This window comes from Mastomys coucha, unplaced genomic scaffold (genome assembly GCF_008632895.1).
Source record: "Mastomys coucha isolate ucsf_1 unplaced genomic scaffold, UCSF_Mcou_1 pScaffold6, whole genome shotgun sequence".
NCBI lineage: Eukaryota > Metazoa > Chordata > Mammalia > Rodentia > Muridae > Mastomys > Mastomys coucha.
The window spans coordinates 93,958,748-93,975,063 of record NW_022196912.1 but is presented as its reverse complement, the minus strand read 5'-3'; the positions used below and the strand labels follow the sequence as shown (position 1 = coordinate 93,975,063).

At 48.1% G+C, this 16,316-nt stretch overlaps 1 protein-coding gene across 10 annotated transcripts in view; it reads left to right on the top strand.

Moving 5' to 3' along the window:
- The window catches only part of Tmem229b (transmembrane protein 229B), a 46,898-nt gene extending 35,546 nt beyond the window's left edge, over positions 1-11,352 (top strand). For 6 of the 10 annotated variants that reach the window (XM_031356065.1, XM_031356063.1, XM_031356068.1 and 3 more), the window contains one exon: positions 7,773-11,352. In XM_031356065.1, coding sequence (XP_031211925.1) covers positions 7,794-8,297 — 504 coding nt within the window. In that variant the 5' untranslated portion in view covers positions 7,773-7,793 and the 3' untranslated portion in view covers positions 8,298-11,352. The remainder of the gene's footprint in view (positions 1-7,772) is intronic. The other 4 variants (XM_031356072.1, XM_031356071.1, XM_031356070.1 and 1 more) reach the window with 1 other exon arrangement.
- The last annotated feature ends 4,964 nt before the right edge of the window (positions 11,353-16,316 follow it).

The following is a 16,316-nucleotide window of genomic DNA, read 5'->3' as shown; positions in this document are numbered from 1 at the left end:
GCATGCACACACACACACACACACACACACACACACACACAAGGAGGATGGCTTATAAGGAAATCTACATAGTCATGCCAAGCTGCTGCAGGGGAGACCACTTGAGTGGGACACTCCCTAATCCAGGATCCCCATAATAGGGAGGAGTCAGGGGCTTGAGTGCAGGACAAGTGGACAGACCTAAGTTCAAAGGGGCTTGAATCATGTTAGGAGACCCAGTAGTCTTGAACCTCTATGCCTGGGCCAGCTGCCATAAACCCATCAGTGTGCCCCACTCCCATGCCCCACGCCCTGAATTTCCCTGTTACCCAAGTCTGTTCTCTCTTGGTCTGATGAAGAAAACTTACAAAACAGTAGACCTTTGCAAGGCTGTTCCTGGGAATCTTTACTCTTTTATTCTGTCCTGTTTTCAAACCTGACCCTCAGGGCTGGCCTTTCCTCTTAATTCATCTGTGGGCAGCCACAGAGAAGCAAGGGCCTCACATTGACTCTTGCAGGCTATATGTGTGGGACTATTGTTTCACAGGGTTTCCTGGTGCCATGGCTTGATGTCCTGTAAGCCTGCATAGCAGGGAAAGCTGCCAGCAGGCTGGCTAGGACAGGGACATAGTGACCCTGCCTGAAGTGGGAGGTGACACTACTAGCAGCAGAAACTATGCCAGAAAGGACAGGATCCTTGCAGAATTACTTGTGTGTGTTTTGTTTTTAATATTTTTATTTTATATATATACAATTTTGTATATGTTATATAATATATATAATATCTTCATTATATATGTATATGTGTGTGTATGTATGCGCACGTACACATTTGCCTGAATGTATGTGAGTGTACATGTGCATGTAGTTACCACAGGGACCAGAAGAGAACATTAGAGCCCCTGGAATTTGAGTTACAATCACATACGAACTACTATGTGGCTGCTTGGTACTGAACCCTAGTCCTCTATAAGAACGACAAATGGTCTGGACCTGAGTCATTTCTCTAGCCTTGGGTAGTAGGCAGGACTTTGGCCCAGACAGGATCTAGGATTCCTGAGGTCCGTCAGGATACTGTGTTCACATCTAATTTGTGAACTGTATTAAGGATAGCACAGAAAGCAAAACCTACATCATTTTTACGTGACTTCTGGTTTCCTTGGGTCCATTTATTTGTCAAGTTTAGAACATACAGAAAAATATAATGAAGAATCACCCACAGTCACAACCACAGACAGTTTTACATGGCTGTTTTGCACATTTACATGGGTATGCACCTTTGCAAAATCAAAGTTTCGAGTCCTGACATTTTTCTTTTCATGTTGTGTGAAATGTCCCCCAGATGGTTACTGGGGCTAGCCTCAGGATGAGTTATAGCAAACTGAGGGTCGATTGTTGTGATGGGTGAACAAGGCGCGTGGAGGTGGCACACAGGGCAGTAGACAACTCCTGAATATTGTAGGATTTGCAGGTTCATGGACTGTGGCAGATAGGTGTGGGGGTAAGGGGGTTCAAAGACAGTGAATGAAAAGGGCATTCCGGCAAAGACAGTGATGCTGGGATCTGAAGCATAGAGCTGGCTGGGATCCAGAGGCAGAGCTGAGCCCAGGAGGATATTGCCAGCTATCTCTGAGGGATGCTGATGTTGAAGATCCACTAATGGGCTTTTAATGGGGAGAAACAGCAGACTGGCATTTTAGAAAGATCACCCTCTCTATACATTTCTGTTATGGACCTGAACTCTAGGCAGGCAAGGAAAGGCTGAAAGACTTAGAGCTGCTTGGTGAGATACAGTTGAACCTAAACAGAAGCAAGGAGGAGATAGATTCCCAAGGTATTTTAAAGGTGCAAAGTCGAGGGTTTTGCTGTGTGACTTACTTTAACCAGTGAGATGCTCACAGACCTGCTTCAAGTGGGGCTTTAAAAAGCAGAGTGGAGGGAATGCCTTTTTATTTATTGAAAAGAATTTAAATAATTTTAATATCAAAAATATTTTGAATAGGGGCTGGAGAAGTACTCAGATTTTTGAATCCTCGCCTTGCACACAGGAAGCCATGGATTTGACTCCCATTGCATAAGCGTGCACTGTGCAGTGCTGCGTGCCTGTATTCCTAGCACTTGGTAGGTAGAGGCGAGAGGATCAGAAGTTCAAGGTTATCTTTGGCTACATAGGGAATTTAAGAGCCAGACTTGGGTATATCAAGCCCTGCCACACACAAAAAAAAACTTATTAATGGACATATAGTAATTGTTAGTACTTACAAGTTACAGTGTGATCTTTCCAGGCATGGTCATAATGTCTAATCAGATCAGGAAAATTGGTACCATCACCTGAGACATGAATCATTTTTTTCTTTGTTTGTTTTTCAAGACAGGGTTTCTCTGTGTAGCCCTGGCTGTCCTGGAACTCACTCTGTAGACCAGGCTGGCCTCAAACTCAGAAATCCGCCTGCCTCTGCCTCCCAAGTGCTGGGATTAAAGGCATGCGCCACCACTGCCCAGCTGAATCATTTTCTGAGAACACTCAAAATCCTCCCAACTCGGTATTTTAAGATACACAATGCATTGAAATCAACCATAGCTAACCTAGCATACCCTAGGACATTAGAAGTTATTCCTTCTCTTTAATTGTCCTCCCGGGCCATTAATAGGGATCTCCTTCCCTTCTTTGACTCTCTTGGACAGAGTGAAAAACATTTGTTGGTTGGGCTGGCTTGCTTATGGGCTGGTGACTTACAAACTTACCATGAGATAAGTACTCATCAGCCGAGTCCAAGAGGAAGGGGAGGAACTGATGGAGCAGGGTCACCCCAGTTTAACCTTCCAGCCGAGCAAGCACAGAACAGAGCCTCAGATGACTCACAGCCTTGTGATTTAGGCCAGCTGAGATCTTCTGACCCACGGATGCCTGAGCTACAATAGGAAATGACAGATGGTGTAGGATATGGTTTTGGGGATGGTATGCTTGGCGACATTTGCTAAAGATTGAGAACTACCGTTATCCCTTCTGCGGACTGCAATCCTGTATGCACACAAGGGTGTGACAGTGAACCTGTGGTGCCATCTATCAGGAGCAGGCAAAGGAGAGAAACTGGTTTTGGGTAAAGATAAGGAATTGCTTTAGGGAGGAGCTTGAAGTACCTATGGGGCATTGGGAGGAGGGGGACGAGGAGGAGGACGAGGAGGAGGATGAGGAGGAGGATGAGGAGGAGGACGAGGAGGAGGATGAGGAGGAGGACAAGGAGGATGAGGAGGATGAGGAGGAGGATGAGGAGGACGAGGAGGAGGAGGTTGAGGAGAAAGAGGAGGAAGAGGAGGACGAGGAGGATGAGGAGGATGAGGAGGAGGAGGACGAGGAGGAGGAGAGGACAAGGAGGATGAGGAGGACGAGGAGGATGAGGAGGACAAGGACGAGGAGGACAAGGACGAGGAACTGTCCAGGAAAGAGAAGGAATCTAGTTGTATTGCTGAAGGAAGAGATCTAGGCTTTGACGGCCAAGAGGATAAGGTCTGGCTTGGGACTGAAAATGGAACTGAACAAAACAATCAGCATCAGAGGGTAGGGTGCTATGGAAACTCAGAAGAGGAAGAGGATTGATGGCTGGGGAGAGACATTTGCTCCAACGGTCACCCAGACACTGGGGCTGTGCAGTTGGTGAGTGTGAGAAGGCATACCAAACAGAATAAACACAATCCAGGCAGGGAGACCTGGATGGTGAGAAGGAAGTGGAGGTGATATATTCGGAGCCTTGAAGGTCAGGCCAATGATGCTATCATGTTTCATTAGGAAAAGGGGGAGCCTTGGAGACATACAGAGCTATGCAGGAGGCTGAGTCTGGAGTGGGAATCAAGAGAGGGTTTAGGCTAAGGGCTTCCGTTTGCAGACCTTGGGGTATGGGGCAAATAATATTCCCTCGCAGTCTCACATATAAAATAGGAGTAAAACTCACTCCTCTCGTCCTTCCTTCCCTCTCTCCCTCTCTTTCTCTTCTCCAATTTCTTCTCTCTCTTCTCCTCTACCCACCCTCCCTCAGATCTCTTGAAGCTCAAGTGGACAGGAGTTCACTATGTACTTAAGGATGACCTTGAACTTCTGATCCTCCTTAGCTCTACTCCTCAGCTCCCAAGTTTTGGGATTATGGTCATGTGCCATGCCTGTGATTACACAGGCAGGGCCTCTGCCTGATAGGCAACCCCCCTCCCTTTTGTTTTTGTTTTTGTTTTGATACATGGTCTTGCTGTGTCTCCCAGGCTGGCCTGGAACTTGTAGTCTTCCTGTCTCAGCCTTCCCAGTGCTAAGCTTACAGACACACACAACCACACTTGGCTTCATATGAGTTTCAATTAAGAACCAGTGTTTTAAAATATAGTTAAGGCACAATGGTGGATAAGTATTACTGCAATGAGGCCTGAGTAGCTAAGAGATGGTATTAGGACTCTCAGTCAGCTGGGCGAACAGCAGGTGCCACCTGGATAACCTTTGTCCCTTGTCTTATTTGGGAGAGAGGACTGGTAGATAGCAAGACAGATGCCCACTAGTAGCTGACAAAACTTCTTATTCTTGATAAACTGTGAGCTCTCCCACACTACCCTCTGCATAAACAAAGTTGTATTGTTTAGACTCTTACAAGGAAGAGGCCTGGGGCAATAGCTGGATAACAGGACTGTAAAACAGTCACTCTCTCAAAAAATAGTTCACTGAGAAGTTGGAGAGCTTGTGGAATCTCAAGGGCTCTTGCATCAAAAAGTAAATAGACTGGCTTCTGATCGTGGGCCACATGAGTGGTCCAGACCCTCTACAACAGAGAGCTAGAAGAAAGACACAGGCCTAAGAGCCAGACAAGGCTTTAGGGGAAGGATGATGGGAGGGCGAGCCAGGCCTTGAAGATTGGTGGTGGGGTCTGAGAGAGGAGGAAAGAACAGCTAGCCAAGCCCCATCTACTGTAGCAGTTAAAAATAAACTGTGACCACAATAATATCATATTTAGGTATCTAGTCTAGGACAGCCATTATGAGGCAAACAAAGCCCAAATGTTGACAGGGATACAAAGAAGCTGGAATTTGTACATGTTCTGCCAAGGATGTAAAATGTATAAAACAATGCCACGGTTCTCAAGAATTTATTTTTTTTTATGTGTATTGGTGTTTTGCATGCATGCACATATGTATGTGCACCACATGTGCACAGCGCCCACGGAGGCCAGAGAAGAGTGTCAGATCCCCCAGAACTGGAGTTACAGACAGTTGACAGTTGACAGGTGGGTGCTGTCCAACCCAGTACTGCAGTTATTCAGAAAGGCAACTACAAAATTGCCTTGTCTCCTAATAATTCGACTGCCAGGAACAGATCCAAAGGAGCTGGGAGTGGGCCTTAAACAGATGCTTGTTGATCTGTGTGTGCCAGCACTGTTCAAAAGCAGAAGTCAACTGGTGTCTGTGAACAGTGGAGAAACAATGTTCAATCCAGTGGAAGTCCTTCCATCTTTTAAATCAAGAGGTTTGCTCAGATGCAGGCTATAACCTAAATAAACCTTGAGAATATTACACTAAGTCCAATAAATGAGCTGTAAAAGAAAAAGTATGAGCGTTGTCAAATTGATTGAGGCTAAAGCAATGGCTGCTAGAAGCTGGGGGAAGGAGGAGTGGGGGAGAGTGGCAGTTAATAATATAGTTTTCTGTTTTGAGACAAGGGCCCAGCAGAGCCCAGGGTGGCCCTTGAATTCTCTGTGTAGCTGAAGATGACCTCATCCTTCTACCTTTGGGATTACAAGTGTATCCCACCACATCCAGTTTGCATGGCTTTAAGCAAGCTCTGTCAACTGAACAAAATCCCAGCCCTGGTGCAAATATTCTATTTGCGATAATGGGAAGGTTCTGCAAACCATGCTAGTAATGATTGTACAACAATGTGACTATTCTTTTTTATTTTAAATTTTTTATTTAATCTTTTTTTTTTTACACACCAGATTTTATCCCCCTCTCAGTCCACCCTCTGACAGTTCCACATCCCATACTTCACCCCCCCCCATCTCCACGAAGATGTTCCCACCCCCACATCTCCCACCCCACCAGACCTCTCCACTCCCTGGGGCCTCCAGTCTCTTGAGGGTTAGGTGCATCTTCTCTGACTGAACCCAGACCCAGCAGTCCTCTGCTGTATATGTGTCGGGGGCCTCATACCAGCTGCTATATGCTGCCTGGTTGGTAGTCCAGTGTCTGAGAGATCTCAGGGGTCCGGGTTAATTGAGACTGCTGGGTTGAGTTAATTGAGGTTGCTGGGCAACCTCCTACAGGGTTGCCCTCCTCCTCAGCTTTTTCCAGCCTTCCCTAATTCAACATCAGGGGTCCAACCAATGGGTTGGGTGCAAATATCTGCATCTGACTCTTTCAGTGGCTTGTTGGATTTTTTGGAGAGCAGTCATGATAGTCCCTTTTTGTGAGCACTCCATAGCCTCAGTATTAGTGTTAGGTCTTAGGACCTCCCCTTGAGCTGGATCCCACTTTGGGCCTGTCCCAGGACCTTCTTTTCCTCAGGCTCTTCTCCATTTTTGTCTCTTCAGCTCTTTTAAACAGGAACAATTATGGGTCAGAGATTTTGACTGTGGGATGGCAACCTACTCTCTCACTTGATGCTCTGTCTTTCTGCTGGAGGTGGGCTCTATAAGTTCACTCTCTCCACTGTAGGGCACTTCATCTAAGGTCCCTCTCTTTGAGTTCTGAGAGTCTCTCACCTCCCAGGTTTCTGGTATATTTTGGAGGGTCTCCGCACCTCCTACCTCCGGAGGTTGCCTGTTTCCATTCTTTCTGCTGGCCCTCAGGGCTTCAGTCCTTTTCCCCACCCAATAACTGATCATGTTCCCCTCTTCCCCTCCCTGTGTCCCTTCCCACCCAAGTCCCTCCCTCCCCCTCCTATGATTGCTTTCTTCTCCCTCCCAAGTGGGATGGAGGCATCCTCACTTGGGCCCTTCAGCTTGTTAACCTTTTTGAGTTCTGTAGACTGTATCTTGAATATTCTGTACTTTTTTGGCTAATATCCACTTACTAGTAAGTACATAGTGAATGTTCTTAATGATAATGAATCATACACTTAAAAACTATAAAAATGGTGATCTATAGATATGATAATATACATATACGAGAGAGGAATGTATGAGAACCAGACTCAAAAAAAATTTGGGGGTGGGGGGCGTTTCGAGACAGGTTTTCTCTGTACAGCCCTGGCTGTCCTGGAACTTACTCTGTAGACCAGGCTGGTCTCAAACTCAGAAATCTGCCTGCCTCTGCCTCCCAAGTGCTGGGATTAAAGGCGTGCACCACCACTGCCTGACAAAAATTGTTAAAATAGTGTATATGTACTAGAAAGAGAGAGAGAGGGAGAGGGAGAGGGAGAGAGATTAGATCTCAGTAATATGAGTGACCTGGAGTAGTTGGAGAAGAAGTAAGGTCCCCAATGGCCCGGTGAGAAAGGGAGAGGTCAGGGCAGCGAACTCTTCAGGTAGCCATAAATATTATGGAATTTAGTAGACATTTCCACATAGTATCTGAGTAACCTTTCTCAGAAAAAAGCCAGTGGGTTAGACTTTCTTCCTGTCTTCCCCCAGGCTAAGAGATAACAGGAAGTTGAGATGATACAGCAGGGTAGAAGAGTGGGACTACGGTTGGTACCAATGAGGATGAAGAAAGGTGGATGATTTGAAATCCCTTCCAGCCTGGTCACCACAGAGAAATAGGGAGCAGGAGGCAGGGAAAGGTACAGAGTGGCTCCTCCCTCATCTGTCTCCCTATCCCCACAGCAGGAGGCCCCAGTTGGTACCATGGCTTCAGCCGAGCCCCTGACCGCGCTGTCCCGCTGGTACCTATATGCTATCCACGGCTACTTCTGTGAGGTGATGTTCACAGCGGCCTGGGAGTTCGTGGTGAATTTTAACTGGAAGTTCCCTGGGGTCACGAGCGTGTGGGCCCTCTTCATCTATGGCACCTCCATCTTGATCGTGGAGCGCATGTACCTGCGTCTGCGAGGCCGCTGTCCTCTTCTGGTGCGCTGTGTCATCTACACTCTCTGGACCTACCTGTGGGAGTTCACCACCGGCTTTATCCTACGCCAGTTCAACGCCTGTCCCTGGGACTACTCCCAGTTCGACTTTGATTTCATGGGCCTCATTACCCTGGAGTACGCTGTGCCCTGGTTCTGCGGGGCCCTCATCATGGAACAGTTTATCATCCGCAACACCCTCCGCCTGCGCTTTGACAAGGACGCAGAGCCCGGGGAGCCTGCTAGCCCGCCAGCCCTGGCCAATGGCCACGTCAAGACCGACTGAGTCAGAAGATTAATGTGAGGACCTGAAGTCTCTCGTAGGAACCCATGAATAAAGAGAGAGAGAGAGACCAAGCTGGTGGGGTTACCCCTTGGTTCAGCGCAAGCCCTGCCCCCAACCGGGTCTTAGCTCAGTAGGGCAAACATAACCACACATGCTGGGCAGTGGGATGGTGTTGGGGAGTTGGATGTCTAGACAACAGAAGGACTTTGAGACTTGTCTATGGCTCTCAACATATCCTGGGAACTGGGGGCTGGGTGGGAAACAATTGGACTTTGATGGATGACTTTGGAAGTAGCAGACTTGTCCTAGCTAAGGGCCGTGAACTCTGGGGCCACAGGTGAGAGAGAGGCAAGGCCTGAGAAGGCCTTGACTGCTGTTGGGGCCACCGCCCCACCTGCCCCCTGGCTTCAGCTGGGCTCTGCCTGGTTCCATTAGGCAATATTCAGGTGCTTGCTTGCAACCAATACCTCCCCTGGGGCCTCTGAGCTGCATCCTGAGAGAGACCAAAGTAGCCAATCTTGCTTGGCTGCTTGGTGGCACTGGTGTTGTGCAAAGGCTAGGAAAACTTCCTTTGGCTCCTCTCCCTCTCCCAGGGCCCCACGCTGCTCCCTTGGCCTTCTGGGGGCCCCTGTGGTGCTGGATTCCCACCAACCTTGGGCTTTTGGAGGTTTCAATCCCCGTGCGTTCGGTGGCGTTTCCCCTTTCTCTTATGTTCAAGACATTTACCATTAGCAGGCAGCCCTTTCCTCTGTGTCAGTCACCATACCCTCCCCCCTTCCCTGCTACCAGCTCCCTATAGAACACAGCAGTGGCCAGAGGCACAGCTCTGAAGTGGACCCCACCTGCCTTCCTGCAGCCTTCCCTCTACCTTCGTCTGAAGACTGGGGGTGCCCTGTCTCCCTGACCCAGGGATTGGAATCTGGGGCCCCTTTCCTGCAGAGGTCCTACTGAAAACGCATAGTATCCCCCCCTCCCCCACAATGTACAAAGAGGCCCAGAGGTGTGCAGTGGATCCACAGTGGGAGGAAAAAAAGGTAGAGTTCTAGGTCCTAGTTGCCGGTATGGTTTATTACTTCAGCCAGTTAGCCAGTTTGGCTTCCTGTGAGCTAGAGGAGATCCAGAGAGAACAAGACAGATATGGAAGACCATGGAAGGCTCTTTTTTTTTTTTGGTTCTTTGAGACAGGGTTTCTCTGTGTAGCCCTGGCTGTCCTGGAACTCACTCTGTAGACCAGGCTGGCCTCGAACTCAGAAATCCGCCTGCCTCTGCCTCCCAAGTGCTGGGATTAAAGGCGTGCGCCACCACCGCCCGGCTTGGAAGGCTCTTTAGAGCCATTTTCCTGGAAAAAGAAATATCCGGGCTGCTCTTCCTACAGCTCCCCCTGGCCAACTGATCCCATACACTTGTTTCTCAGACAGTATTAACCCTGTCACACTCATGGGCCTTGTCAGCTTGGCTAGCGTAACTTTACCTCATGATGGGTCCATTGCTGGCAGTGGACAGGTGAAATCTAGGCCCCTTCTGATTTTGTCCCCCACTCTCTCAGAAGACGGGACCATCAAAGAGCGTAGCATCCCATGAGGCCACCCTGGGACTCTCAGAAGTTGAAATCAGCCCTTACTTCTTACAGATCATTTTTTTTTTTTAAAATGACCGTACCACCTGTGTGTAGTCTCTGGACCATGCAGACAGCGCCAGGCCAGGGCCAGCAGCAGGGCTGTCCTAGGCTGGGGAAAAGACTTGGAGACACCAGCTTCTGCGGCATCTTTCCCCAGAGCTTTCTCTGTCTGGGGTAGAATGCAAAGTGTTTCCCTGGGTAGGCTTCTCAAATCACCAAACACCATTCTGTTGTGGGGGGGGGGGGCCACTGGTTAGAGCCCTAATTCCAAGACTTTCGTGGTTACAGAGATTCGGGTTTCCAATGGGAGTGGTTGCTTTCTATCTACAAGTGGAGAAGATTGCACTTAGACTTCCTCTAATTCCATATTATCTTAATTACCTGAATCCTAATGCCTCTCCAGGCCACCTCGTACCTGTCTTCACAACTGACCTATTGGCTTGCTGAGCTATCCCAGCTTTAAGACTCCAGTTCTCAACTAGAAAAGGCCATTGGGTGGCCGCTAGGTCTCAGCACTCCAGATGTTGTTGTCTTGTAGGCATCCCCTAGTACCATTTTCCTCAAAGCTCTATTAATCCCACGTCAGGAGGGGTTCCCGGAGCGGATCTGCATGCCTGGCAATACTCAGCATTGTGGTCTGCTTTCCTAGGGCCCCTGTTGTTCCTAGGGCCCCTCATAGGCACAGAACCCCACCCAGGGGAGGCTATACCTTAAGGCCTGACCACAGACCTGCAGGGTCAGATCTCACTGAGTGTAGTCTAGACTTCAGTTCTTGCTTTTTGGCTGTCTTCAGGGCTCCAACCCCTTAGTGCTTAGGGGCTCGAAGGTTGGGGGAATTAAGCCCTTCGGAGCCGTGGGGAGTCTGCTGGCTGTTTATGGAGCCGCTCTCTTACATTCTGAGCCCAAGGCAGGAGTTTCAGATAGTAAGTGTGCTGCCCTGCATGGTTGAGTTGCTCTGATGTCTCCTAGGCTTCCAGTACCCTTTCCCCTCCTTGTGCTGGAGGGTCACAATGGCCTGTGCTTATTCACAGCAATAATATATAGGGAGCGCCTGTGAGTCCTCTTTGTCCTGGTCCATCACTCTTCATGGATCTCCCAGGAGACTGCTGAGTGGGGTCAGCTCATGTGGAAATCATTCATGAAGCTCTGGGCTGTGCAGAGTGTTGTCGCAGGAGGCAGGTGAGAGGCCTAGCCCTGAACTATGAGGAAGGCCGTGGGAGTGCCTTTCACCTTGAAGCCACCCTTACCTGGAGGAGCTGTAGGCCCCAGCTTCAGTAACAGGACCTATGAAGTGGTTAGGACTGTCTTCCAACTGGACAGCTCTTGAGAAAGGCACATGACTAGTTTGTGAGCCCGTTGCCTGCTATGTCTCCGTTAGTCTGTCTGTCCCTTTTCATAACTGTGCACATAAAATATACTGGTGTTTGTGTTCCTGGACTGGCTGTGACCCATCTGTTCCACTGTGGGGCCCCTTTCCCAGGGCTTACTGGAGGTTGAGCCCTTCATACTTGGCAGTATCTGCATCATACCTTCCTGAACCAGGGTGGCTGGTGGCTGAGGGGGTGTGGCGCTGCCATCAGCCTTCTCTAGTCACCCGAATCCATTCCAAGGCTCTCTAACTCTTGCAGTCCCAGGCCAAAGGTAGACATGGAGTCCCAGCAGCATTCAGGCTGCCTACACCTCTCCATGAGATGAAGCAGCTTTTAGACATATTGGCAATGACCTGGTATGTCCCGTGATTAGAGAAGGCTTGGCGGGTACTCAAAAGAAAAAAAAAAAAAGCTAAGAGGCCAGAACCCTTTTGTATAACATGAAAACCATACTTGAAGATACAGTTCCCTACTTCCCAGCAGATCTACGTTCGCTGAGAAGGCCTGTGAAGGATGCAGCTCTTTCCTACTTCCTGAGCTTGGCCCTGTCTAGGTCTTCTGCCCATCCCCTGCCATATACCACACTCCTGGCTACTTTCCTGCTTCCAGGAAGAAGAGAGAGAGTTTAGAAGTCCTTCAGACCTGATCTATAGAGTGAGTTCAAGACAGCCAGGGCTACATGGAGGGACCCTGCCTCCAAAACAAAGTTGTACAGTCTGATCTGCTGCTAAACCCGACTGTCCTGCCTCCTGTCCCCCACCACCACCCCCTCGTGCCATAGCCGGGGTACAGAGCATGACAGTGTGTTTGTAAGTCACTGGGATGGCCTTTTGCTTTTCCTGGATCCACATTCACTTGAAAGTGTTTATTTTTTCGACAGCTGGTCTCCTGATGAAATGGAACTGCAAACGAAAGCACCCTAACCGTCATTTGCATGTTAGTATAAACACATCTGTAAGGTAGTTCTCTCAGAGTAAGATTTTGTAGACAGAGACAACCAATGTAAGTCTAAATGGAGCCATAGAAAGAGGCAGGCTGGGTATGGTGGTACACTGCCTTTTATCCCAGTACTCAGGAGGCAGAGGTAAGTGGATCTTTGTGAGTTCAAGGCCAGCCTGATCTTCAAATCCAGTCCAGGACAGCTAGGGATACACAGAGAAACCTTGTCTCAAAGAACAAAAGAAAGCCGGGTAGTGGTGGTGGTAGCATATGCCTTTAATCCCAGCACTTGGGAGGCAGAGGCAGGTGGATTTCTGAGTTCGAGGCCAGCCTGGTCTACAGAGTGAATTCCAGGACAATCAGAGCTATACAGAGAAACCCTGTCTCGAAAATACCAAAAAAAAAAAAAAAAAAAAAAAAAAAAAAAAAAAAAAAAAAAGAAAAAAAAAGAAAGAAAGAAAAGAAAATACAACAAAAGGAAAGAAAAAGAAGGAAAGGGAAGGGAGGGAGAAGAGGCAGGATCTACACTGAGAGGACCCAAGACTTATTAAGTAGCCAGCTCAGTGAGTAGCTTTTACTCATTATTCACACATACACACACACACACCATGCATGTATGTGCATGTGCACATGTGTGTGAAAGTATATGGAGGCCAGAGGACAACCTCAGGTGTCATTCCTCAGGAATGCTATCCACCTCCTCTGAGACAGGGTCTCTCATTGTCCTGGAACTCACTGGTTGGGCTAGTCTGGCTGACCAGCTAATCCCTAACATATTGTTTCTGCCTCCCTGGCTCTGAGACTACAAGAACTGCATCACCAGGCCAGAACGTTTTCATGTGGGTTCTGGAGTGCAAAGTCAAGTCCTCATGTCTGCAAAGCAAGCTCTTTTCTGATTGATAGTCTGCTCCCTGGCTGGGCTGCAGCTTTCCTTAACACCTTGCCCCCATCTTTCCTCTTCCCCTCCCAACCCAACCCAAAGGCTAAAGATGCAGGATTCACACAAATGGCCTAGGAGAGCTCACGCCAAGGTCTGCATGATGTTTAACAACAATGAAGAAAGTAGTAGAACTTGAGCTCTTCTTCCTGGAGTGGGTCTCTCAAAGGGTGAGTTTCTGCCCTGTGTGCTGGTGCAACCAGAAGACAGGCAGACTGTCTACCTTGGGAAGGTGACACAGGAAGATGGAGCCACTGGTCCAAGGTTAGAGGAGCTGAGTCTCATTTAACTGGAGCTGTGGCTCCCGTGGCACTGCAGTCAGGCACCAGTGCCCACACGTTTTCATTCTTTCCCATTTCAGTCGGGCACCATCCTGTCCCTGTTTATAGAGGAGAACTGTTGATACTCAGTCTACAACCTAGGCTTATCACTCTTTTTTTTTTTTTTTTTTTTTTTTTTTTTTTGAGAGAGGAGCTCTGTGTAACTCTGACTTTCTGAGACCTTACCATGTAGACCAGGCTGGCCTCCAGCTCATAGAGATCCAGCTGTTTCTACCTTCCAAGGCCTGGGATTAAAGTTGTGCACCACCATGCCTGGCCTGGATTCACCCACCACATTTCTTTCCAACACCCTCCCCTATTTTTCTGAAATATCATTTCATTGTATTGCCCTACATTGGCCCAAACTCCTAGGCCCAACTGCTCCTGTCTCAGCTGACAACTGGCATGTGGCAAGCCTCCCAGCTTTACAAATCTTGTTTTGACTCAAGCCAATCTTTCAAGGAGGATTTATGAGGAGTCAGGTGATGACTTGAGTTTAGCTCATGTGAAGGCTATTTACAAAACTAAATGGAAATGTTTGTGAGTAGCAGGATGGGCGTCAGGGGGCTATAATGTAGACACTGTAGAATGCCATCATAGCCAAGCCAAGACAACTGGCCAAAGACCTCTCCCAGTGGAGGAGGTTATGAAATCTTAGCCTCTGGATGCTAGATTTATCCCTGACACCCATTCTATCCCTCCTACACAGTTTTATTTTTGTCCCAGGCTTTTCTCAATGATCCTATTTTCAACTTGAAGAGATGTCTGGGCCCCTGGCTGTATGTACTCTCTGAGGGTTTGAGACTATCAGATGAAACCTCTTTGTAGTAAGACAAGAACCTTCTGCCAGGCCCTTCCACAAACTCAGACAGGCCAGAGGACTCACCGTTTAGCTCCTCAATTCCATATTGGACATCTCCAAGAGTAGGGACCAGGCTAGTGGCAATGATGGATGATCACAGAGAAAAATAGTAACAGGGACCCTATCAGGTGTGCCATGTATGGATGCTTCTCCATGGGGGATTCTCCAACAGAGACCTCCCTGCTTGTCTTCAGGGACAGGTAAGGGTACCCAGGAACTACACAGAACTTTGCCATTCTTGGATGCCTTCAGAGATAGGCTGGATTCCCACTGTCCTGAAAACACAAATGTTTTCTATGCTTGAGCAATCCTAGCTGAGTTTGGAATAGAACAAAGCTAGAACATAGTGGGTGTTGTAGGGAACCTCACGATGAATGATTTTTTTTTTCTTAAGGTAGAGCCTACCACTGAAACAAAGGCCATATTGGAGCTCACTACATAGCCTAAAACTTCCAGTGATTCTCCTGCCTCAGCATCCTTAGCCCTCAGCTGGGATTAAAGGCATGAGCTATCAACATGACCAATCGATAAGTGAGGTTTGTGTTCCAGAGTATCATAGGCTCTTTAGGGGACCTGAGGCTAGGAATTCTGTTCAGACAACCATCTCAGTCATTGTCTGTGGTCACCATCCATCATGGAGCAATTGACAGACCTGCTTCCTTTTCCAAATCCACGAAGTCCCTAAGGAGCCTTGCCAGTGTCTGCTTGGAGCTTTCATGCTGTATTGATTGGTTCTTTCAGGTAGTGCGTTATCTTGACCCCGGAAGGAATGACATCTTAGAGTCAAATAGTACACAGAAGGAAAATCCACTGAAAATCCACCTTTGCTCCTGCTTTCATCACACCTACTGAACAGGGACTTTTCTGGTCAAGGATCTTCCATATGCTGAAGAGAAAGGTTTATTTTAGCTCACAGTCTTAGAGATTTCAATCCATAACCAACTGACTCCCTTGCTTTAGGCCCATGACAGCACAGACCACCATCTAAGAGTGCATGTCAGATGAGACCTGTCACCTCCATGGCCAGGAATTCTGTTCAGACAATCATCCCAGTCATTGTGGTCACCAAAGGAGAAGAAAAAGGTCAGGTTACGGATACCCTCTTTGGGCTGGAGAGATGCTCAGTGGTTAAGAGCACTGACTGCTCTTCTTTCTGCTGAGTTCAATTCCCAGCAACCACATGATGGCTCACAACCATCTGTAATAGGATCAGATGCCCTCTTCTGGTGTGTCTGAAGACAGCTACAGTGTACTCACATAAAAAAATAAACCTAAAAACAAACAAACAATCAAATACCCTCTTCCCAAGCTCACACCCTATGATTAACTAGGCCCCACCTATTGACAGTCTATTACTTCCCAAGACTGCTGCTGGCTGAAGGCCTTTACTACACAGACCTATGAGGGAGACTTACCTAAATGTAGCAAAGTTCTGAGAAAGAGGCAGGGTCTTGCCCAGCTCCTTACAGATAATCCTTCTTAAGAACTAGAACCAAGGAGCTGGCTGCTGGCAGAGCCTGGAAGTCCTCGTACTCCTAGCACCTGCCTTGCTTTCTCAGAGGCCAGGTCATAGATTGAGGCCAGCAGGAATGAAAAGCAGGTTTCCCTGGCTTCTGCAACCATTCCTCTCCCAGCTACATGAGCATCACTGCTCTGGGACACAAAGCATCTGTGGGTTCTGAGGAACTGCAAGCTTGCAAACATATCTGCCCCACCTGATCCTTTATAAGATGGCTACTAAGGGTATTCTGAAGTGATCTGAGTGCTCAGATCCCGTTCTTCCTTCCTGCAGACCTGTGGTGTATCAGGGGTCTTGGCAGGGTTAGAAGATACCACAGAAGGACGTGAATGGTGGATATTGCATGTGTTAAACCAGATGGACTTTAGCTCTAACCCCTGTTCCAACCACTTACCATCTACTTGTATGGCATTTGTGGTGGTTTAAATAAGAATGGCCCCATGGACTCATATAT